The sequence below is a fragment of the Anser brachyrhynchus genome (assembly GCF_964034855.1).
Source record: "Anser brachyrhynchus genome assembly, chromosome: 1".
Classification (NCBI taxonomy): Eukaryota; Metazoa; Chordata; class Aves; order Anseriformes; family Anatidae; genus Anser; species Anser brachyrhynchus.
Window position 1 is genome coordinate 204329353 of NC_137694.1, and position 24239 is coordinate 204353591.

The 24239-nt window shown below is 43.6% G+C and overlaps 1 protein-coding gene across 1 annotated transcript in view; it reads left to right on the forward strand.

Moving 5' to 3' along the window:
• Window positions 1–19562, forward strand: part of PRCP (prolylcarboxypeptidase) — a 32459-nt gene extending 12897 nt beyond the window's left edge. Inside the window, exons 2-9 of the mRNA XM_080568809.1 lie at window positions 3008–3148; window positions 4212–4313; window positions 4604–4785; window positions 5549–5706; window positions 6718–6890; window positions 7314–7478; window positions 8875–9062; window positions 16350–19562. Of these exons, the coding sequence (XP_080424935.1) occupies window positions 3008–3148; window positions 4212–4313; window positions 4604–4785; window positions 5549–5706; window positions 6718–6890; window positions 7314–7478; window positions 8875–9062; window positions 16350–16554 (1314 nt within the window). The 3' untranslated portion in view covers window positions 16555–19562. The remainder of the gene's footprint in view (window positions 1–3007; window positions 3149–4211; window positions 4314–4603; window positions 4786–5548; window positions 5707–6717; window positions 6891–7313; window positions 7479–8874; window positions 9063–16349) is intronic.
• Window positions 19563–24239: the final 4677 nt, after the last annotated feature.

Sequence of the window (24239 nt, forward strand, 5' to 3'; positions counted from 1 at the left end):
GAAGCCACCTGCTGAATGAGACCAGGCAGCTCCCATGTGCGATCCTGCAGCACGCTTTGGCTACACAACAGCTCCATCTGCTGTTTCTGGGCTACAACTTTCCCTTTGTGCCTGAACCTCCCATTTCACAATTTCATAGTGGTTCTTGTGCTTCTTCTCTCCAACTTCATGCATCTTCAGACAGCCCTTACTCTTGGGAGGAGTTGCTGCTTGGGATGTTCCAGAGTTGCATTTTGCAGTCCTGGATTCTCCTGAGTTCTTTAAATTTCTTGGCAATAACTGGTAGCTGTGACAGCTGTTTGCTTCACAAACGAGGTTTTCTTTGCTATTCATGTTATGTGTCTTACTCTTGCAAAGACAAGTTCTTACAAGGTAAGAAGCCCCATGATCTAGCAGTAGGAGTTTGCTGTTCAGTTGAGTAATAGGTACTTGTGATTTTTGCGAAGAAGTCCGGACTTGTCTGTGCTGTCTGGGATTTGGCATATTTCTGTGGTTTGATTTCTCATGAACATAAGACAGTTTAGCTGGTGAGGCTATCCGAATTTGACAGGTGGAGGGAAGAAGGAGAAAAAGTGACTGGCAATGAGTTAGTCTGCAGCATAGTTCAGAATCATGGTGGAGAATCGTACTACTGCTGTCACCGGGGTCACTAAAACTGGCAAAGGGAAGCTTTAGTTCCTGTACTTCTCTCATTACTGAGAGGCAGACTTACTAGAGCACTGGGATTTTTTTTTCAGTTTTGTGGGAGCAGACCAACGGATCGCATCAAAAGTAAACTGTTGTAAATCCTGCATGTACAGAGAATATTATCCATCATTCAGGAAAATATTCATATTTGAATATTACTATCCAGATCTTCCAGTTTCTGTGGAATGGGGATGATGAGAAGGGCTTTTGAATTAGTTCTGCACAATATCCCACTGGATAGCCTCAACCTGCCTCACCGTAGGTTGCTGATGCATTCACCTATTGTGATTTTTTTTTTCCCCCCACTGGTTTTCTGTCTGTGGTGCACTAAGCTGTCTGCACTGAGAAGATTTTGGTACGTAACTTCGTAGGTCGGGAAAACTGAATGCTTTGTGCAGTCTTGTAGTTGGCACTCTGGCTTTCTGCAGGAAAAGAATCAAATTTTAAGGTTAGATGTTTATTTTTTTTCCATAAAAGACAGATGGGGCACGTAAGCCTGTCTTTTGTTGTTTTTCTTAAATATTTCTGACCAGCAGACTAACCAGAAATTTTAAATAAGAAAAGATGCTTTCCCGTCTTGCAGACAGACTTGGAACAAAAGATGCTTGAATTGTACTTTCTAATAGTATTGGAGTTTAATAACTGCAGTAATTTTTTTAGCTCAGCCTTATCTAATCTGTCTTTAATTGTACCAAGGTCTTATGACCAAGGACTTTCATTTGTTCTGCCTTGCTAGAAATCACTCTTGATATAGAAAGTGAACTTAAAATAAACAGTCATGTGCAAACGTAGAAGCAGCAGGTGAGTTATTTGTGTGAAATAAGCCTGGTGTGTGTTGTCAGTACTTGAATTCAGTGAAATAACCACTAAATACGTGGATGGTGCCACCACCACGTGCTTAAGTAGTGAGTTGTCCCACAAAGCAAAACTGTAGAACATAGGTTAGGTTTATTTAGGTCTGGCACCAGACACTGGAGTGAGCTTATTCAGCATGAAGACCCTGTCTCATGTCAGGATTACAATGCACAGACCTTCAGCTGTTCAGTGAGCTACAGCACAGCTGCCCTCTCGCTTCAGCATCAAGTCTGATCCTTAGGTCCAAGAATGAGTGAGCTTTGAGAGAGTTTGGTAAGACTTTGCAGCAGTGTGTATCCTAAGTTTCTGCTCTCTCTGTTGCAAAGAACGCATACATACGTGGTATGGATTATCTGGATCCTGCAGGTCAGGAGTTGGGCTGCCTTTCCTGAGTTGCCAGGAGAAATCTGCCCAGCAGTTAGTTCACTGTGTTAGCAGCAAGTGCTTGGATTTGCTCCTGGTCTGCTTCTTAATGTTAACTTGAAGGTATTTTCAAAACAGAATATGGCAGGCTGGTTCATCGATCGTCTGAAAGGTTTGGCAGAGTTGTCGGTGTAAAAGCAGTTGGGTGAGCAGAGATGCTCAAGCCAGCAGATGTCAGGCTGTTGCCATCTGCAGGAAGCAGCACGAAAGGAAAAGATGCTGCTTTGTGCTGATGGAAGTCAAAGTTGGGGAAGTACAGGTCATCTTTAGCTGACGGGGTAAAAATAGCGATGACTTGTGAATACATGGAAATTAGGCAGCATAGCTCTTGGGGGCTAGTCTGTATATTAAAAGCTTATGTGGATATTTTGGTTGCAGAGTAAGATCCTGCTAGTGCAGGGAGCTAACTTGTAAAAGCAATTTCGATAAACTTTCCAGTACAGATGAACGTCTGGGGATGGGTCAAGGGGGACAGTGCATACGAAGCAATGTGAATAAAACTGAAAAACTGACTTTATGAGTTGAGAATAAATTTCTCAGTCAAAACACAGTGTTAGTTTTATTGTCTCAAGTTGTGTATATATATATATTCTTACAATATTTCTAGGGCAGTAGAAAGAAGGAGAGTTGTGGAAGCTGTGATCTCCTGAAAATTGCAAGGAGAGGAGGAGAAGAACTTGATAAAACTATCTGAAAAATCTGTTTTTTTTTTTTTTTTTTACACAAGGTCTGCAGAGGATTAGTTATTCTAAGAATAAAAAGGACATATTCTAACAGGAATATTTTTAAAATTCAATCTTATGCTGAAAGGGGGAGTTTTTTTAAATAAATGGTAAGGTTAGTAACAAATTTTCCTAAGACATTCAACACTGCAGAACAATGACTGTTTTTGCTTGTTAACTTTTATTAAATCAGACTTTGATCTGTTATGATTTGTTTGTTCTCCTGAATGTATTTAGGTATCGTGTTAAGAATGATACTATAAAAATGTTCTTATCTCTTTTAGCTTTCTGAGTGTGATGTTATTCCTTGTTTTTGACAGATTGATCACTTTGGCTTTGATGAAAACCTTACATTCCAGCAGCGGTATCTGATAGCAGATCAGCACTGGAAGAAAGACAATGGACCGATACTGTTCTATACAGGCAATGAAGGAGACATCACATGGTTCTGCAACAACACAGTACGTATGAAACAGATCCTTGATTTTTGAATTATAGTCCTTTCCAGCAGTGGCCTAGTGGAAAAATAAGGAAGAAGGAGGAAGACAATATCAGAACATTATTTGAAGAAAAGTTTGCAATGGCTTTATGACAGCTACAGGAGAGAGTAAGCTGAAAAAAGTATAGGAGAAGTTTTAGGGGATTTGGGGGGTCCTATTTGAAGTCCGCAGAAATCAAAGGGGAGCGCTTCCTTGAGCTGTGAAGAAAACTTCTAGGGGAAACGCTCCGTGGTGCCTCAAGCTAAGGATATAAAAGTTTGGACCCATCGCATCAAACCCATTACTTCAGAATGCTTCTGAGTGAAATGAGAGATTTTGATGATTGTTTTGTTTTTATCTGAGAAAAATGTGAAGTGAGATTCAGCTGGCCAGACATTAAGAATAGATGATGTCTGTTCCCTCACAAAACCCATAGAAATTTTTTGCTTCCCTGACAAATGCAGGATGCAGTGTGTGGGCATTTCTTAGCCACTTCAATGCAAAGTCCACTGCCACAACAAAGGTGGTGTCCTGGGCCTGAAGGAAGTGAGGGCTGCTTACACACTGCTCTGTCAGCAGGTGATAGCTGGTGGGTGGTAACATGCTGCTGTCAACAAGTTGTCCTAATTATTTATTAGTTGAAAATAAGCGTTTCAGTGCTCTAGATTGTTTATTGCCAAACACTTCTTTCTGTAATACAGTCCTAACTCAAATGCATGCTTTTTTCCTGTTGTGTTTTTTGATGTCCTGTGGATTAAGCTTGTTAATCCTGCAGTAGGAGTTCTGGCAGGATTGCCCAAGTATACTCACAAAACAGTATTGCTTAATACTTCTTTGGAACACTTGCCTTATCTCTGGGTCTGCCTTCTGTATTTTCTTTCTGCAAAGATGCTTTAAAACCAAATTGCAATCTGCCTTTCTGGTTGTATTTTGATAGTGATATTTTGCTAATCAAAGAACAAGATTTGAGGTACAATAGATTGAAAGTAAAGACTTTGCAAGTGATTAACTCAATGTGTTTAAATGTGTGTTTTTCCCCAACCAGGGTTTTATGTGGGATGTGGCTGAAGAACTTAATGCCATGTTAGTATTTGCTGAACATAGATATTATGGAGAATCATTGCCATTTGGAAATGAATCTTTCAGTGTAAGTGTCTTCTTTACATGTGTTCTATACAAAAATAACTGTTATACTTGTCAATGCAAATACTGTGTGCCTGAGTAAGATGTGCTAGAAGCACACAACTATCCTATTTTTATAACTACTAATTCTAAATTAACAAACAACGAGCTAGAATTTTATAGCACTTCAAAGGACACCTGTAACAAATGTTTAGTTTATCAGGCAGCTTTACAGCTCAACATCTACTCAGGGGGAGAAAGACTGCTGCTGGATATCACTCCAGTGCTGTATATAACCTGTGTTCTTTGTCTCAGGATTCCAAGCATCTGAACTACCTGACATCGGAACAAGCTCTGGCAGACTTTGCAGTACTAATTGAATACTTAAAGGAGACCATTGCAGGAGCCCGTTACAGTCCTGTCATAGCTATTGGAGGATCTTATGGAGGGATGCTCGCAGCCTGGTTTCGGATGAAGTACCCCCACGTGGTGGTTGGGTGAGTGTACTTGTTCTGTTCAAACACAGAGCAGGCATTTGTTACTTCAGTGCTATAAATGTTACGGTAGTGGGATAAGTACTGTAATTCAAGCCAGCTTGAATTTTTCACTATTGGGAGGACAAGGTAAGTCATTCTGAATTTGGGAAGAGATATTGTCTACCAAAAAAAAGACAGCTGTAGGCCAGCAGGTACTGGATGGTGTGTACTTTCAGAGATGTGTATTAAGATTTTAGAGTAATAATTCTGAACACTAACTCTTCCCCTAATTTCTCTAGGGTCACCAGAGTTCGTGGTGACTTGAGGCAGGTGTATAATCTCTTGAGTGCCTTAGTTATTCTCTAGCAAACACAAATAGTAATTTTCTCACCTTTGCCTGCTAGAGAGCAGTTTTTTGTGGGCAAGGGCTCTGTCTTCAGTTGAGTTAGTACAGTGCCTAGTGAGAAAGCTTACTTTATTATTTGTCCTTTTCATGTAGCAATTATGTCTGTCTGAACTTATACTTCATGTATTTACCGACCTCTTTGTGCTACTGTCCAAAACTTGTAACCTTCAGCAGGCTTTGCATACAGGCCTACAGAAGAATTTTGCAACATTGTGATTAGTTCAGGAAGGGGATGAGTGCTTTATGGAATTATAAATGCTACTTAAATAGTGGCAAGTGTTGCCCAGAGGATAGAAATTCACTTTGCAGGGGTTCAGGATGCATGTGTTTCTAAAAAAAAAAAAAAATTTAAAAAAAATGTTTTATATCCATTTGTAGAGCTCTGGCAGCCTCTGCCCCAATCTGGCAGTTTGGTGATTTGGTTCCCTGTGGTGCTTACTTCACTATAGTAACTAACGATTTCAAAAAGAGTGGGACTGGCTGCTCAGAAAGTATCCGGAATTCCTGGAGTGCCGTTAACCACCTTTCCTCAACAGGTAAGACCTCACCAATATGCATTTAAAGGGTCAAAATGTTCAGGATTATGTTACGACTTCATAAAATCAGTAAACTTGCATCATAACTTCAGTGTGTAGATGTATTTGTGGTGGTGATGAGTTTTTTAAACCATATTCTCAGTAGTAAAACCTGTCAATTTATGTTCAGTATTATTTAATGAATGTCTGTTTTGCTGGATCATGTATTCACACGTGGCAGGATTTGGAATCTAGGGCCAAACATTCCTGAGGTCAGACGAGCTGACTCCCAGACTAGAACCTCAATGTTTGTATTCCCTTCTGACAAAGTAGGACAGATGTTTTGTTACTTAAAAAAACAAAAAAAAAAAACAAACAAAAAACAAACAAACAAAAAAAAAAACAACAAAAAAACAAGAACAAACAAACCAAAAAACACCTTAACTACCAGCTGAGGCAATCAAGTATAGGAAATTGCTACAGTCTTTGTAGCACTAGCTTTAGTGCTAAGGTGAATATATCAGATGAGGTCTCTGCATGGCTTGTGAATTAAAAAGTAAAAAAAAAAAAAAAAATCTAAATAAAAATCTTGCCACTTAAGCATCCTAAAGAGATTCTGGTATGATGAGTTAACCAATTCAAGTCAGAGAAGCTGAATTGGAGGAGTTCTAGACCAGATAATATAATGAAAGCAAAGGCAAGGAGAGTCCTGAGAGATCTGAGATTGCATTTTTTTTGAGCTAGCTTGTTTGAAGCTTTTCTTTTCTTGGAAGAAGTAAGCCTTGACGTTTCCTGTCAAAAAGATGCCAAATGACTTGTACATCCCTTCTTTTAGATAATGTTATCCTAACATATCCATTCAGGTGTTTCCCTTTGCTTAAAGACGCTGATTAAATTTTGATCTGCTCTGCTTGTATGCATGTGGGGTAACTTCACCAGATCAGTTATGCTGAGTGAAAATACTTAATAGTAGCACAACTAACCTATGTTAATACATTAACTGTAAATTTTTTTTATATTTTTATATTAAAGATGCAGGTTTACAATGGCTTTCCAGCACATTTCATTTGTGCAGCCCATTAAAAAATCTTCAGGATGCTGCTATGTTGAAAAGTTGGCTGAGTGAAACATGGGTAGACTTGGCTATGGTGGACTATCCCTATAAAGCTGACTTTTTACAGCCTCTGCCAGCTTGGCCTGTACAGGTAATTGAGGACTGTCTTGGAGGATTGATTAAAGCTTGGGCTATTGAAGTCTCTTCCGCTTAGTTTAATTCTCTCCTTGCCTGTATCTTTTCCTGTATTTTTGGATCTGTATAGCCAACGTGACTGAAAAAAGGGGAACAGGGTCAAGTCCCTCCTTGTGCATCAGCTGGTTTGTTGACTGACACAGGTTGTATCAAGAGCCAAGAATTTTAATCAGGAAATGTAAAATTTCTGGTTGCTTGCATACATGTACTGCACAAATGGAATATGGCTTAATGATAATGCTCAGGGTATGTCATCACGTAGATGCTTTCTGGTGGTGGTTTGGATGTACTTTAAAGATGAAATGGATGTCCTGTCAGGTGTTGTGTATTTACCCGTATTTCTTGCAGACTGAGACCCCATCTCTCCTCTTCATTGTAGGAAGTTTGCAAGTTCTTGAAGGATCCCAGTCTTTCTGACAAACTGTTGCTGCAGAATGTTTACCAGGCAGTGAACGTCTACTACAATTATTCAGGAGAAGCCTCATGCTTTGACATGTCTGAGACTGCAACAAAGAATCTTGGTCAGTTGGGTTGGTACTATCAGGTATGCACTCTATCCTTTCATTTGTAACTCAGTGAGGTTTTTTGGACTAGAGGTGATGGGAATTGCCATGTCAATATGTTGGACCAGATATAAATTGATGGGGCTGCACAAGCATCAGTAAGGACTCTGCCTGTTTATATACTGCTTTAAACAGAACTCAGGTCTTCGAAAATAAAAAAAAAAGTTGGATTTAGAACTGAAAATTAATGGGATTGCAATAACACTTCATAGACAGTATCAAGGACAAGTCATGTTTTCAGATTTTCTCTAAACAAAATCACAAGCTGTATTTCTTTTTCTGTCTGGCTTAGAACTTTAACTCTTTCTTATGCATGACTTTTATCATTAGTCTTATAAACAAGCAATCACTGTGGAAAATAGGATAACCGGTTGAAATATAGCTACTAATGTTTGCTGTGTAGAAAACATGGGGGCGGGAGGAGGGAAATAAGTACTCCTATAGTAAAGCAACTTATTTCCTGATGACAGAGAGTTTGAGGCAAGTATGATTGTAGTGAGGAGGGCAAGGCATGAAAGAGAAGCTACTTTCCCAGGAGGTTTAGGTTGTCTTTGATTGCTGAGTTTCAGCTCTTCATGTTGACTATAAAGGGATGTACAGAAGCAGCATCTTAGTCTTTGATTCCCCTCGAACTGCACCCCTCTCAAGTCCACTGTCTGTACAAATATGTCAGGATATGTTGATACTGATTTCTTTCAACTAAGGCTATTCATAGTGTAGCTCACTGAGACGCGACCTTCCCCTTCACATACCACAGGGATCTGTAATTTTGTAAAGGTGTCCAGGGCATTCTGCTCTTTCTGTCTCACTTACTAAGCGAGCACACGTAGCACTTAGTGTTCAGCCTCTCTGCTGAAGAGAAGAGCCAGTGATGCCAGAAGCAAGGTATAAAAATCAGGGTTCAGACTGTCACCATCTGCTCTTGGCCACTCTCTCCTATTTCTCCTGTGCTCCTGACAGCACCAGGAGATGTGCAGGCTTTTAAGTTACTCTCTGAGACAGGCAGGGGGGACATCATTTGGGTAGCAAAGAATATGGCAGCTGGACTCATAAAAATGCATCCAATCTGCAGCTTTTTGCAGATTGCCTGCTTCTAAAGGCTTGGGGGGAAGGACACAAGTAGGAATAGACTGAGTTAGCCCCCACCATGGCAATTAATCTGTGTGGCTTCCAGGCTATAACTTTTTGTTCTTCCTCTCTAGTATCACTAAGGTCAGGAAATGGTTCTTGCATGGAAGATGAAGCTTTTGCTTGATACCCATGTTGTGATAGTTTGATGGTAATTACCAGTCATGTTTTGTTTGTGCTTTTTAAGTGCTACACACACAGTTATGGGACAGTCTCATGAATGCATCTTGTTGCCCTGCTCTCTTCCAGGTTTGCACCGAGATGGTGATGCCCATGTGTACAGATGGTGTCAATGACATGTTTGAACCTCAGAAATGGGACTTTGACGCACTTTCAGAAGAATGCTTCAGGTTATGGGGAGTGAGACCTCGCCCCTCTTGGGTTCTTTCTATGTACGGAGGGAAGAACATCAGCTCACACAGCAACATCATTTTCAGGTGAGCCTTGTTTCAGAGTTGTCTTCCACCAGTTTGGGCTGTCAGTACTACTGTGTGGGTTGGCACAGGCAGGCAGCAGGAACAACCACAGACCTATGGCTAAAATGTGAAGCGTAAATTTATTTTTATTACCTTTCCAAAAGTGGAAGGTGCACTGAGAAACTCCTCTGCTTAGTGACAGCTCTGGGAGGAGGTAAGATGAGGAGTATCATGGAGCATGAGAGGGAGAGACTACTAGAATCACTTCCTTCACTCCCTGAGGCAGGCCTAAAAGACACAGTGTAGTCCCAAAGCTGGGGAAAAAAAAGGAAACCTTGAAGAAAATAGATGGCTGACCACAGTGACCTAAAGGGTAAGGGACAATGGTGACAAGTTCCTGCCCAGGGCAGCGTGCATGTCTCCTCAGTGACTATCCTGCCTTTCCAGGTGCCCTTGTGCAGTAGGTATGAGACTCTGCAAGTGGGACTAAACAATATTGATGATGACGGTTCATCTGGGCTTGGAGGCCTCATTGAGGTTAAACAGCTTCAGAAAATTAAAAAAGACAGGTCATTGTCATAGGAGAGTCCCTTCTGAAGGGAACAGAAGGCCCAATATGCAGGTTGAACCCACTTCATAGGGAATTATGCTGCCTCCTTGGGGTTAGAGGTGTGAAGAGAGAGCTTCCTACCCTCATGCAGCCCCACCTGTTATTGATTGTTCAGGTAGGCAGCAATGAAGTTCCAACAGGAAGTCCCAAGGCCCTCTGGCCCTCAGACAACTGGTTTAAGGGATCAGGAGCACAAGTAGTGTTCTTCTCCATTCCTCCAGTTGTAGGGAGTGATGAGGAGAAACAGGAAGAGCCAGCAGACCAATACCTTGTTCCAGACCTGGTCAGGACTTGGGTTTTTTGATCATGGCTCATTCTACATGACACCAGGCCTGCTGACAGCAGATGGGATAGACCTATCTCAAAAAGGGAAAAAGGACTTTTGCAGAAAAGTTAGCAGAGCTCATTGGAAGAGTTTTAAACAAGATTTGAAGGGGGAAAATGGGATAAAACCAGACTTGCTAGAAACAAACCTGCGGGTGACACAGTTTGTGGGACAGTGTGCTAACAAAGTCCTTTGGTCCCCTTTCCCAGTGGAGGTAGGAGATGGAGAGCCATGTCACAGCAAAGACAAGGAATATTGATGGGTTAGAAATCACTGAAGTGCCTGAGAACGATTCTGTAGGAATTCGGGCTTCCACACACACCCCCTCCAAGAGGTGATGGGGGTCGTAAGACCAGCTGGAGTGCATCTACACCAATGCATGCAGCATGGGCAACAAACAGAAGGAACTGTACGCCGTTGTGCTACCTGGTGCAGTAGCACTGGATGTTAGGGAGTGTTTGGATTGTCTTGAGAGTAATATGAATGTTGAATGTTTATGGGTAAGAATCAGGGGGAAGGCCAGTGAGGCAGGCGGATACCCTGGTGGGTGTCTGTTACAGACCACCTAACCAGGCTGAAGAGGCAGACAAAACATTCTACAAGCAGCTGGGAGAAGTCTCACAATAGCTAGCCCTTGGTCTCATGGAGGACTTCAACTTACCAGATGTCTGACTACGGAGAATCTGCATTCTTTATTGGATGTGAGGGGAAAATATAGTGACAGGGGATGAGGAAAAAGCTGAGGTACTTAATGCCTTCTTTGCCTCAGTCTTTAGCAGCAAGACCAGTTGTTCTCTGGGTACTCAGCCTCCTGAGCTGATAGATACTGACAGGGAGCAGAAGAGGTGCAAGTGTGGATCTACTTGAGGGTAGGAGGGCTCTGCAGAGGGATCTGGATAGGCTGGATCGATGGGCTGAGGCCAACTGTATGAGGTTCAGGAAGGCCAAGTGCCGGGTCCTGCACCTGGGGCACAACAACCCCATGCAGCACCACAGGCTGGGGGAAGAGTGGCTGGAAAGCTGCCTGGCAGGAAAGGCCCTGGGGGTAGTGCCTGGTGGCTGGCTGAATAGGAGCCAGCAGCGTGCTGAGGTGCAACAGCATCCTGGTTTGCACCAGAAAGTGTGGCCAGCAGGACTTCAGTTCCTTGTAGTTACACTGCAATAGTCAATAGATCATTAACAAAATGGTAAGTAACAATGGTACCTTATGGTAGCTCTACCTCAGCTGCTATCATTTGGTGGCAAATAGAGGGACAGTGTTTATATCCCTGAGGCAATATTTGACAAGTATATTGCTTTTGTTACCAGGTAAGGGTAAACTGGTCTTGACTTTGTAAAGCAATGGCTATTGAAAAGTAAGCATTAGCAAGGTCTATCACCACCTTCCAGGGCTGTAAATTTTCACTAATTTTGTCTATGAGAGTAACCATGTCTAGGGACTGTAACTACAAGTGGTGGGGGTGACTTTATTCAGTTCTCTGTAGTCTACAGTCATCCCCCTAGTGCTGATCTTTGAACAGGCCAAATAGGATTATTAGAAGCAATCATGGTTTCTTTAACAATTCCCACTTGTTGTGCCTGAATAGTTTGAGTGATTTCCTTCCCCCCCCACCCCCAATGTGATATTGTTTTACAGTCACCACCTTGGCAGGCACGGGCAGCACAACAAGATCCCATTTTGGGAATCCATGCAAAGCCATTATAGATGAAATAATAAATCCCACTTGCAACGTCCCAAAGCAGAAATGACCATTTAGTGTTTCAACTGTTTGTCCTGCCAACACATTAACACCCAAAATCTGTTGTACCACACCAAAATCTGTTAACACTGTTGTGGCAAATAGGGTGGTATTTCCTATTGTTAAACTAACCTTAGCTGTGATGATGGGGGTGGGATTTCTTCCAATCCACAGATCTGTGACGTGGTTTCTTTACAACTCATATTACCGTGTACTACAGGAACTTCAGCTCCTCTATCCACCAGAGCTAATGCACACAAAATCCCTCCAGACTGCTGCTTTATAGTTAAAGGAATGTAGGGGTGTCAGTCCCCCTCACCTTAGGAGGGTACAGTGGTGGCAATTCTGGGGGACCTGCCAAAGCTTCATTTCTGCTATTCTGGCATTTGCCAAGTTTGGGTACTTTTAACCCATTCCTCCCCCCACTTACTGAGTAGCAAAAGGATCTGTCTCCAGCCTCCCAGCTCAATAAATGATGGGAGTGCTTTGTGTTGCTCTTGAAAGTAAAATGGTCAATCTACAGTGGCCAAAGAAGCCAACTGTTCTGCCACTGCCTGGGGAACTCTAAAAGAAGAGTCTGGGCTGGGATTCTGCCAAATGCAATTTTCTTCCCCTGTGGATTTCTTCTTATCTTGTGGCCAAAGTCCAGGTTTCCCATGCTGGTAAATCTGTCTAGCTTTTAAGAAGCCAAGCACTGTCTCTTCCACATAAAAGGAAAGTCTAAACAAGCTCTAGCTATAACACGGGATATTGGTCAGTGAAATTGTTGCTGTGGGTGATAGCCTTGTGGAAGGCTGGCGTGATGTTCCCCTTTCTCTTTGATTTCAAGTTTGTCGGAAAGTCTGAAAATGTTTTTATATGGACAAAATGTAAAATAAATGTTTGTCTAATACAAAAACTAGTGGATGCTGTTTGCTGTCTACTCAAAACCATTACTTTTCTTATTTTTAAGGTTAAACTCTGCTCAGCTTTCTATAAAGGAAGGTTTATACAGATATACTTCTGCTGTGAGGTGATGCTTATTTTGAACGGCTTAACACTGGCTGTTTGTGACACTGTTATGTGGTAGAGAGACTTTTAATAAATGCGGTGAAAGCCTGTGCCCTCAGGAGTTCTGACTCTGTACTGATTGTCCATGGCAGGCAGCTCCTGGATATATTCATCTGTGCTCTGCCTCACATTGTGCAAGGCCTTTTCAGAGAAAAACACATAAAACAAAAATCAGAATTAGTCTGTTGGGCTTGGTAAACAGCTGTGTATTTTAAAGTAAAAGTCCTCAGTGGAATTAGGCATTATTCTCTGGATCTGTTAACATTGGTCTGTTTGGCTCAAAAGCCTGTTGCTTTCCTCTCATTTGTCTCTTGCTGTTTCTGTACCAGCAGGATATATGCTCTAGAGTGAGGGGAAAAAAGATCCAAAAAGGGTAGAATTTCTCTTTAGTTAAAAATAAAAAAAAAACAAACAAACAAAACTATATTGCAGTGTTTATTTCCAAGGCTTCACAAATCTGTACAGCAGAAATTGGCTTTGTAAGTGATAGACAAGCAAACAAATCTAGTGGTTAAGAATTTATGCTAGCCAAAGGCGGTTGAAATGAGAGAAGCTTGAAAGCAACCAACTGAATGAAAAAGTAGTGCTGTACACACAAAGCTTTGGCTCTCAAGCTGGGTTGTTTCTCTTCAAACAAACACATTGTCAACACTGTACATTTTACATAAGAGTCTTTTATCCCCAAACACCAGAGAGTGCTTTACAAAAACTACCCCTATGTCTACCAGAGGATGTGCCTCCCTGTGGGGTAAAAAGCACTGCATTAATGTTGAGGAACTTGCACAGCTTAACAACTTCACGCGGGAAGGGAAGAATACTGCATCTCAACAGAACCACTCTAGGGCGGATTTATCTGCAGTGGGATTTGCCTAGGATACTCCAGCCCTTGTTGCTGTTCCTCCCTCCAGGAGCAGTGCATCTCTCTGCAGACCCACGCTGAGGTGTATGTATTGCACCTCTTCAGTACCTTCTTGGAGACACCTGATTGAGCTTTTCTTAGCATGGGAGTGCTTACTTAAGCTGTAGACAGATACTGCTTGCCTATCATGGGCAGAGCATTTTTATTAAAACACTGTTTTGAGGAGATGGGGGTTTTCAGAACTGCCGTTTCTCCTCCAGCAGCTTCCGCTCCTGATGCTCTTACGGGCACATGCTTTGTGCTTGGTGTGGAAATGCTGCAGAGCTGGGGAAGTGAGGCTTTAATGCCCTCTATGCTTGTAGTGGCAGAGAGCTTGGAGCAGTTGGTAGCGTCTTGTCAGTATCCAGTGGTAGTCAAAATTGGCCCAGGTGTGAACGGGAATTTGACTGGAGATTACAAACTCCAGTAGAAACAGACTTTCATTTAGGGAGGTTTAGGAAAGTTTTCCTTGCTGTAGCCTTGGAGGGTGACAGGTTGAGTGTATTTAGATGAACTGGGCTTGCGTTTCTTGTACCTTGCATTCAGAAACGCCACAGCTTTTATCAGACAGTACAAACTGTGTTGTGTACAGTCTAAAAATTCATTTTTTCAATCTGTGAGGATCGTACTTGGGCTTGTAGGCTTTGAAATTGAGGTACCCACCTATCCAGTTCTGTACTGGAGAGGGAGAGGCAGAAAGTGGGGTCTCTGTTTTGAGAGATGCTAGAGCTATTTGCAGAAGAAGCACTTTTTTGAGGGGAAAAGAATGAGAAGAAGAAGAGAAGGTAAAACAATGTCTGGCTGAAGACAAAGGTGAGAAAAGTTCAGAAAACAGAACCGTGGAGGATGTACATGTTAAAAAAAATGCACAAACAGTGCTGGTAAGATTGTGCAAAACCTCTCTTGTGGTGGGTAGAGCTGGAGGGCTGAGATGATCAGAAAGGAAACTTCTTGCTGGGGCATAGGTGGGACCCTGTTTATGCTCTCTGGGAAGTATGATGAATTGAAAACAGGACCAGTGTGCTGATATTTTGCATTGAAATGTATCGTTCTGAAGCCATTCTTGCCTGACCGCTGCTAGAAAGGAAATGCTGCGTTCTTTTTCTATTTTTGAATACATCAGGAAACTTCTGTCCTGCGAGATGGGCAACTGATTACTCGTTTGCATGCTTAGCTTTAACGTATAAATAATGCATTTCAGTTGGTACTGAATTACCTTGTCCTGTAGGACTTTAAGCCTCAGGATGATTTTGGGGTGAGCCCTGTGTTCCCCTTCCCCTCAGCAAGTAGCGAGTATTACTTCTCAAAGTGCGTCAGTGCCTCTGTTGCCATCATTTGGCAGGAGCCACAGAGGATGCAGCCAGCAGCTCCTAAAAAAGCCAGAGATTGTTGTTTTCTTGCAGCATGCTTAGTTTCCACATGACTGGGACCAAAAGATCCAAGTCCATGCACATCTTGGGTCTCTCAGCAACTCATCCCCCTGTTGCCAAGGTGCTCTGCTGATTCAGACGACCTTTTAAATCAAGTGCTTTATAGTTATTGGGCAGCTGTGTATGCTTTTTGTTTTGCGGTTACAAAATGTTTCTCTTACTTGCAGCCATATTTAAAACAATTGAAAAATAAGAACTATGAAGATTCAAGCTCCTTGTTTTCTTCAGTGGAGAAACAAATGAACTATTAGACTCAATCAGATTTTTACTTAGTATTTCTACAAGCACTTTTTCACTTGTTTTGTCTGTGATTTGCAGTGCTACCATTGTAGTGTTTTTCTAGCTGTGTATCTCTGTGTCCCAGGGTGTTTTGATTTCTTAGATCCTTCTAGAAACTGGCATACAGTAGCCTATATTTAATGTTTCCTTTTGTGAGCAGGTCAGTGTGTTATGTGAGGAACTGATCTAGGTTTGTATAGTTTTTCTGTAGTAAGTATACAGAAGTTGCTTTCTTTGTGCAGAAAGATGGACTGCACATGAGGAAGAAAATTGAAATAAAGGAAAATAACCCAGTAATCCCTACCACCTCATAAGTCCAAAGGTAGGAAAAAAAAGATGCAAATCTATTCCCAGTTCAGCCATTGGCTTGCTCCATGAACCAGGCACTATCTGGAACCAGATCTTCACTGCAAGAAATGCTTTCATGGACCTGGGGATGAGGAGTAAATTGCATCAGGTTCTTCCTGTCACAGAGAAAGTTGTTGGAGACAGAATTTTGTGGGATAAATGTTTTATAGTAATTTGGTTATTTGCAATAAAGTGAGTAATGAAAGGTCCAAGCATTTCTCTACGAAAAGAGTTTGGTACCTAGCTGAGAACAAAAGGTAGAACTTCCTGAAAATTCTGCTCTGAAGCGTTGGTTATCAGCTTACAGCAGATTGTGAAGAAGGAAAGCAAAAAACTTTGATTTGGGAACTGAGCATGTCTTGCTACAGGGGACCTGGACCTTTTTATGACAAAGATGGGTGGCTGTAGATCTATCTCCAGAGGCTGTGACGCTATTATAGGTTATTACTGGAATCAGCAGCTGACTGATGATGGCAGCATAGCCTTGTTCAAGCTACTCATAGCTGCGTAACTGGCAAGAGGGCCCCTCTGAAGAGAGGTGGGCACGGGGCTTGGAGGCAAGGCTGCGGTCTGTTTCTGTTAGTATGTACGGTTGAAAGTCGGCCTAACGAAGCATTGTTTCCTTACAGCAACGGTGGCCTGGATCCGTGGTCTGCAGGTGGGGTGACCCAGAACATCAGCGATTCCCTCGTGGCCATCATGATCCCAGATGGAGCTCATCACCTGGACCTGCGCAGCCGCAACCCTCGTGACCCCAAATCTGTGCAGCAAGCTCGGCTCTTGGAAGTCCACTACATGAAGCAGTGGATTGAAAAGGCCAGGCGCGAGCACTGAAGTGGTACTGTGACAACTGTGGCCTTTATACCTCTGCTGGCTTTGCTGGGAGCAGGGCCAGGCCTTATCGCAGACGCTCTGAACATTTCACTCCCGCTTCCTCATCCGTGCTGCAGCGCTGGCCATTGCTTGTGCCCATGGGAGAAGCAGGCAGTAGACGGATGGGAGGGTGTTATCAGAGAACAACCTTTAGTGGATAAAGCGCATGGATTGAGCTGCCTGCTGTGCCTTGCTTTCCTCTTCTGCTCTTCCCAAATGCTCTACCTTAGGGTAGAGTGCCTCTTTTAGGCTTGATGCCTTCCTTGCTCGCTAGGTTACTGTCCTGACTGCCGGTATATACAATGGATTAAATGGCAGTGCTGTTTACGTTGGTGATCAAACTCCCGCTGCATTCAGTGGTATTGAATTTTGGACATCCTCTGCTGGTGTGAATTGTCATGGCAGGGGCACAGAGAAAACGGGGGAACAGAAGTCACATCTTGCTGTGATGTTTGCTGGAGAGGTAGGGAAGGCATGGGCGAAAACTGGCTGTGCAGTTTGTAAGGAAACTGAACAGCCCCTGCCCTTTGGAATCAGTGTTGGAAAAGAAATATTTTAATTTTCTGGCAGCTTACTAATCAAAGCTGCCTTTGGCGGTTTTTCCATTCTGTGCTGTGCTGAATGGTCAGGGCTGGGCCCGGACTCCCTCTGCTGATAACTGGCTGAGCTTGCACAGTCTGTATCAGGGTTTTATTTCTTCCTTTGCTGTTCGTCCGAATCCTGGAATATCTGCCACTGCGACGACAGTTGCCAAAGAATAAACTCTGTGTATTTTGTGTGTGTGCGTGTATGTGTGTGTCCCCCACAAACATTTAGCTTCTTTCAAATCAGGAAGCTTTTGAAGCTATTCTCTTGAAGAGCAAATGTGACACTTGTGCTGGCCAGATCTTATGAAGTGACAAATAATTGGGGCTGTGCCTTGTGTGGGTTCCCCCCTCCCCCCCCATTCTATGTATTGTTCAAATTCTGCATGATCTGTTTGCTGATGGCTCTTCAATAAAAGCCTTTTTTTTTAAAAAAAAAAAAAAAGTTTGCGGGACAAACTATTCAAAACACAGAATTCGGCTGTCCTCTTGGAGCAGCCTAAAGCATGATGCTGAGCTCAACGAGCCAGGTGCACTGGGCTTTCTGTAAGGCTTCCAAAACAGACAAACTGCCCTGATTCATGAGACAGCATATTTGACATTAATAAATGGCTGGGGCAGTCCCCTCGTTTTCCAGCTTTGGCTTCATTCACACTGGAGCCCTTCTTCAGAAAGGCTTCTTTGCAGTTTAAAGGACAACTCCATTTCAGAAAGACTCAGGCAAGGCTTGTTGTCCCCAGGCTCTTAAAATTCCAACTCTGTTGAAAAGTTTTCTCAGCTTTGATGATGTGCCTGATGGTTGAGTATTTTCCTAAGACACCAGGTGGCCTTTTCTGTTTCCAGTCTCCTCCCACCCTCTGGGAACAAACCAAACCCAACACCAAAATTTTATGTTTGCATACACTCCTGTGCATCTTCTCTTCCCAACAGAGTTCCTGGCATTCCCTCATCTTGCTCTAATGTGTTAAAAGCAGTGTTTACGTTCAGATTTGCTGAATCTGAACTTTTCACACTCTGTCTTGAGCAAGGTAATTACTTTAGAGAATATGGAGAGCAAGATGAGAGAAGGAAAACGGGGAAGAGGAAGAGCTATGTAAGAACTTGCTTGCAACCTGTTGGCTTGAAAGCGTTTGGTAATCTCTGTTCTAATAAGTCCATTTTTTTGGTACTGTGATGTAAATGTATGCTAGTCTCTTGTGTACTTTGTAATGACATGGTGGCCTTGAATTTTTTTGTCAATTTAATTTTGACAAATGTTTTTTCATAAACTGAGTTACAGTTGAGTTTTTAGAAACACAATTGTACCTGTATGTGTTAATTAATGCATAGTAATAGTTAACTGAAAGGCAAGGAATGGAATTTACAAGAGGAGACATAAATTTGGGAATTACAAATGGTTTGAAACTGGGCAAGCAAGAGCCTGGTCCAACTGCTCCCACTGACTGCTCCGAGTGCCAGTTCTGGGATAAACTCTTCCATGTTGAGTGGAGAAGGATGTGGGGATATTCATGCAGTGGGCTGTGAACAGCCAAATTAACAGCCACTGTCTGTCTTAATCAGCTTGTGTCTCTTCCTCTCTTTCCCCTGCTAACAACTTATTGTCTCAGGAAACAATTTATTGTTTGTTGTTTGGGAAACACTTCATAGTTTCAATCAGAATAAGTAATTTAAGCTTTCATTCCTCCTTTCATAAGCAGAAAAAACGTGCCTTCAGGGAAACTTCTCTTAAAAAAAAATATCAAAAAAAGCCCTGCCATTTTGAATTGTGAGAAGTTACATTTGAAACCAAAAATTGTTTAGTTTTGTCCATTTTTTCTCCCCTAAATCTTACTATCCACTCAGCTGTGGTCTGAGACTGTCTGATTCCAGCGCACTTTGGATCAGGTTTTTACTACTTGGACCAGCTTATGAATTAGGTGACTGGCTTTCTGCTTTTATTAATCATTCTTCATTTTTACATTTTTTTTTTCCTTGAGTAGTTGAAACCTTAAAGGTGTTATTTATCGCAAGCATTCAGACCTCATCTGAAGAACGATGCATGCCTCTATGTATGCTAGCGAGGGACTGTATACGTTTAACTACCTCATCTAAATGTTAGCTTTCCTGCTTGTGAAATGAAGGTGAGAACAAAATGGGCCTTGGGAAATTGCTGATTTCTTTTTCCAGGCATGTGGTGATGGGCCATACTTCATCTCAGGCTTATTGGTATACTTCATTTCAGGCCCTTGGCTTTGAGCATTTTGAATTTAAAATTTATGTTTCCTACTGATTAAGGAAAATAAAAAAGGCAAAAGAATGAATGATTTATCCCAAGCGTGAATCTTGCTGGTAAAGCTGTAGTTTGTATAAATAAAAATACATTAAAATAAATGTGAGTTTCTGGAACTGGCTTTTATTTTGCAAGGACATAAACTTTTGTCCTGTGGCAGATTTGGAGCTCTGCAATTACACGTTCGTGTTTGTGCTCGACTGGGATGGGGCGGGAGGAAAGGAGTAGTTAAGGAAATCACCAAGCTACACACACAGCAGTCATGACGTTGGTTGTGAAAGAGAAGAAGCCGTTTCGGTTTTGGAAGCTTATTTCAGTCCCAACCAAGCAAGTGCTTCCCACGTGCCAGCAATGATGAGTGTCGTGCAGACCGGCAGCGGGGCTGAAGCACTTGCCGGGCTGGACGGGGCTGCACAGTCCACGGAGTTCATCGGGGAGGCTGAGGCTGCAGTGTCTTGGGAGGAGCTAAGTGCCTTTTGGCCACTACATGTTGTGTTTGTAGGTAATTTCAGCTTTGAAGACAAATATTGTGTCGTCAACGGAAGCTATAGAAAGGAAAGCCCCTTCGGGAATCTGGATCGCGATTTCTATATCGGAGGAGAAGTGTACGCAAAGTGGGAATGCAGGGCAAGTTTTGCTTCCCAGGCTAGCTGTGCATCAGCTACATTACAGACAAATGTCCACGTGCTTTGCTTAAATGGATTTTTTTCTACTTCTGCTTTTAAAAAGACTGTTCTGTGATTTGAACCTAACCTCTAAATGAATCAAACGGAATCGTCGATGACCTAGAGAGCTTTCTGTACATCACAGACTTGCATGCTGACAGATACGTTAGCACCTTCCAGGACTAGTGGTGGGATCCTTGTCTGTCTGACAGTGAGGAGGGTGGCATCAATCCCATGAACACGGGGTTGGGAGGGAGCATGAGGAACCACGTACTCCGAGCCTACCTCAAGGAAGGACCCACTAAGGTGCCGTAGCTGTTCTTGATAGGCAATGGGTGCCAGTTTTTTCTCTTCCCTGTTAAGCCAGGAGAGCATCACTGCAGTGCTGTCCTCAGCCACTGTAACAGGTGGCACATGTTTGTGACACCATGCATGTAGGAGAAAACTCCAACTAACATAAAAAATACATAAAAAATATTAAAAAAAATACTGTCCGAAACTGCTCAGACTGATGGTATTTGCACTCGGTCTTGACCAGCCGAAGGAATTAACCGTACTAAAAGACTGCAGTGGGCGCAGATCTTTGCTGCTGGAACAATAAAATAGGTGCTTGCAGAGCTGGGTGAGCAATGCATTTGTCATATTCCTTAAAATGCACTGCTGAACGGCTGCTCCTTAAAATACAAATCTTTCTGGAGCTGAAACTGTGTATGTGATTTTTACTGCCTACAAACAATTTAGAAATGGTCATTGGAGGAATTTGTTTGAATCCCATTGCACTTCCATCTCTCATTTGCTGCAACTGTCATCTGTTTAGTGTGTTACTATTTGTTTTAACATTTCTTAAAATCTAGCCTCTTTCCTTGTGTGTTTTTAAATCACAACCTTGGTTTTACAAAAATAACTGCTCACAAATCCAGCTTCTTTGAGATCGTCAATGTTAAAGAAATAAAATAACCTGTTTTGGCAATGCAGGTTCACAGAAATTGTGTTACCTTGTGTTACCTGAGCGGTGACACAACAGCAAAAGGTCAGAACTGAGGATGATATCTGGGATAAATTTATAGTACTTAAGTGTTTTTCAAAATTTCCATTCTATTGTTTAAAAAATGACAACTATTTTATCATTTTAAAGATGCTGAGGATCTGCTTGCAGCTTCCACCGAAACGAGTGACCTGTGCTCCTGCGTCATTCTGGTTCCTTGATTTCACTGCCTCTGGGTGCTGAGACAGGAGCCTAGACGCCCCGAGTCAGCCTTTCCTTTTTCCCCAGCCCAACTCATTTTCAACATCAAATCTGAAATTGCTTGCTCCTTGTGCTTTAGAGCCGTTCCTTTCAGTAGGATGAGCTTAGTGAAGAATATGCCGGTTGTAACATGAGTTCTGTTGCTATCAGCTGACTGTAGGGCTCGTCTGAGGGAGCCCAAATTCCCCAAATTTGCCTGGCCAAGTGGGGACCTGCTCTGTCCCCTCTGCAGCCTTGTGCTGGGTACCCCCACTTGTCCCAGGGCATGATGCAGGGACTACAAATGCCCACAGAAGTGAACAGCAGGAACCTGGTCCTTATTTGTGCTCCCCAAGGCAGTCACATCTTTTTTTTGGGCACCCAGGAAAATCAGCAGGCTGTTGGGGTGCTCCAGTCGTGAGGCGCGGGTATCCCCGCAGTGGGAAACGTGCTCGCCGTGGCTCTCCGTGCGGTACCGGGGTGTTCCCTCGGTGGGGAGCACGGGGCCGGCCCTCCGCTGACGTTCTGCACAATCTTTTAGCTCAATCCCCCGGTTTAGAAAGCAGGGGCAGCAAAACACTAAGAGGGGGGGATAGCAAATCCCTTCCGTTTGTCTTGTTGTTTTCTAATGTATGCGACCTCTCTGGGTGGTTTAAGCGGTTTAGGTACTTTCTATAAAAGGGATCTTTTAATGACAAAACTAATGTGATTATCTTACCGAGTGTGAGAGGCGTATTCAAGGTTTAAAGAAAATCTGTTAGAATAGCTGAATGTATCTGCTTAATCCTTTCTCTAATGTGGGTGGACAATGCTCTGGGAAGCAATTGGTCTTTCTTTCTTGAGTAAATGCCTGGTCTCCAGAGGTAGGAACTGTTTGCAGCTTTTTATACCCTTACGCTTCACCTTCTAGAGAACACAAAGGCACAGGAGAGAGGCAGGGAGCTTTGAGAGGCCAAGATTTTCCTCAAATAGCTGGGGGTGTAACCGGCCCTGGTCCCATCCTGCAGGCTGCTGAGCACCCTCCACTCCCTTTGACTGTGATGTGAGTGGGGGGGGGGGGGGGGTGTCTCCTTTTTCTGTCCTGCAAAACCACGTCCCTGCAATGCGACACGCAGAAGCACCGTCTCCTTTCTGTACAGAGCACTTGGGGAAGCTGAGGGCGGCTGCTAAGACTGCAGCAATCTGCCTGGGTCTGTGTGCCAGCGACGCAGCACTTCCCATGCAGACCCATTGGCTTTTGGGGAATTCTCCAAGGGGCACATTCTCTACATCAACCCTTTGGAAAGTTAGTACCCGCACAAGGAGAGATGCTGCGGGATGCAGGAGGCTCTCAGCTGGCACCAGCCTGGCATCACTCAGCTGCTCTGCTGTTCGTAGGGCTGTGCGTGTGGATCTGTGATCTCCCTGCATCCATCTGTGTGCACAGATCTGTGAGACGTTAGGAAATCCAATTGTCTGCAACGGTTAGCAAGATACACAGAACCCCCCTCACCTTGCTGAAGTATTTACCAAAGCAAGTGGTGGTTCTCGGGCTCTACAGTACATGGATTTGGCCATACAGCAGGGGCAAACAGGTTGTGTTTTGTAACTAGTTACCCAAACACCCTCAAAACAGCACATAAGGAGGAAAAGCATGTTGAGCTGCTGCCCTTTTCTGCTGGAGTGAAACAAGCTGCCTCCTTTGGCCACCCACTGCAGAAACAGTTCTTTAAACTACAAGAGGGTAGGTTTAGGTCAGATATTTGGAAGAAATTCTTCACGCAGAGAGTGGTGAAGCACTGGCACAGGCTGCCCAGAGAAGCTGTGGATGCCCCATCCCTGGAGGTGTTCAAGGCCAGGCTGGATGGGGCTTTGAGCAACCTGGGCTGGTGGGAGGTGTCCCTGCCCATGGCAGGGGGCTGGAGCTGGGTGGGCTTTCAGGTCCCTTCCAACCCAAACCACTTTGTGATTCTATGATTAAGTGAAATACAGAGAAAAGAGGCACCTCAAAATTAGTGTAGCCTCTTTGTGGAGATGGGCACCAAGCTAACCCTACATGCTTGTCTGGCTACTCTGGGCTGTGGAGTGGTGCTGGGTTCTCTGCTGTGGAGAGAGACGGCATGCAAGAGCTCAGTGCAGAATCTACAAACCAGTCCCAGCTTGTATCACAGTGGGAATTTTCTCAAGGAGGGAAGAGCAGAGGCCTTGGCATCTCCCCAGCAGGCTGCTGCGCGGTCAGCAGTCGCAGGAAGGTTCAGGTTGGAGGGACCTTGGGAGGTCTCTGGCCCAATGTCCTGCTCGCAGCAGGGTCAGCTGTGGGGTCAGACCAGGCTGCTCAGGGATGTCTCCAGCTGGCTCCTGGAAGCCTCCAAGGAAGGAGCTTGTGCAGCCTCTACGGGCAACCTCCTGCACTGCCCACGTGCTGGAAAAGTTTTTCATCTAGTCTGAATTTCTTGTTTCAGTTTATGTGTCTTGTGTTCTATCCCCCCGCCATGCACCAGAGCCTGGCTCTGTCTCCTTGATGACCCCTGTAGGCACTGGGGGCTGCTGTTTTGTGCCCCCAGAGCTGTCTCTTCTGCAGGCTGAGCAAGCCCAGCTCCCCCATCCTCTCACAGGACAAGTGCTCCAGCCCTGACCATCCTGGTGGCCTCACCTGAACTCACTCCAATTCATCAACACCTTTCTTCTAGTGGGAGATCCCAAAGCAGATGCAGTACTTGATTTGTGGTCACCAAGAGCCTACTAGAGGGGGGTGATACCTCCCTGGATCTCCTGGCTCTGCTCCTGTTTGTTCAGCCCAGGAGGTGTATTTCCTGCCAGGACACACAGCTGGCCCGTGCACAGCTGGTTCTCCACCAGAAGGCCTAAGGCCTCTTCTGCAGAGCTGCTCCTTAGCCCACCTGCACCTCTGCAAGGAGCTCTTC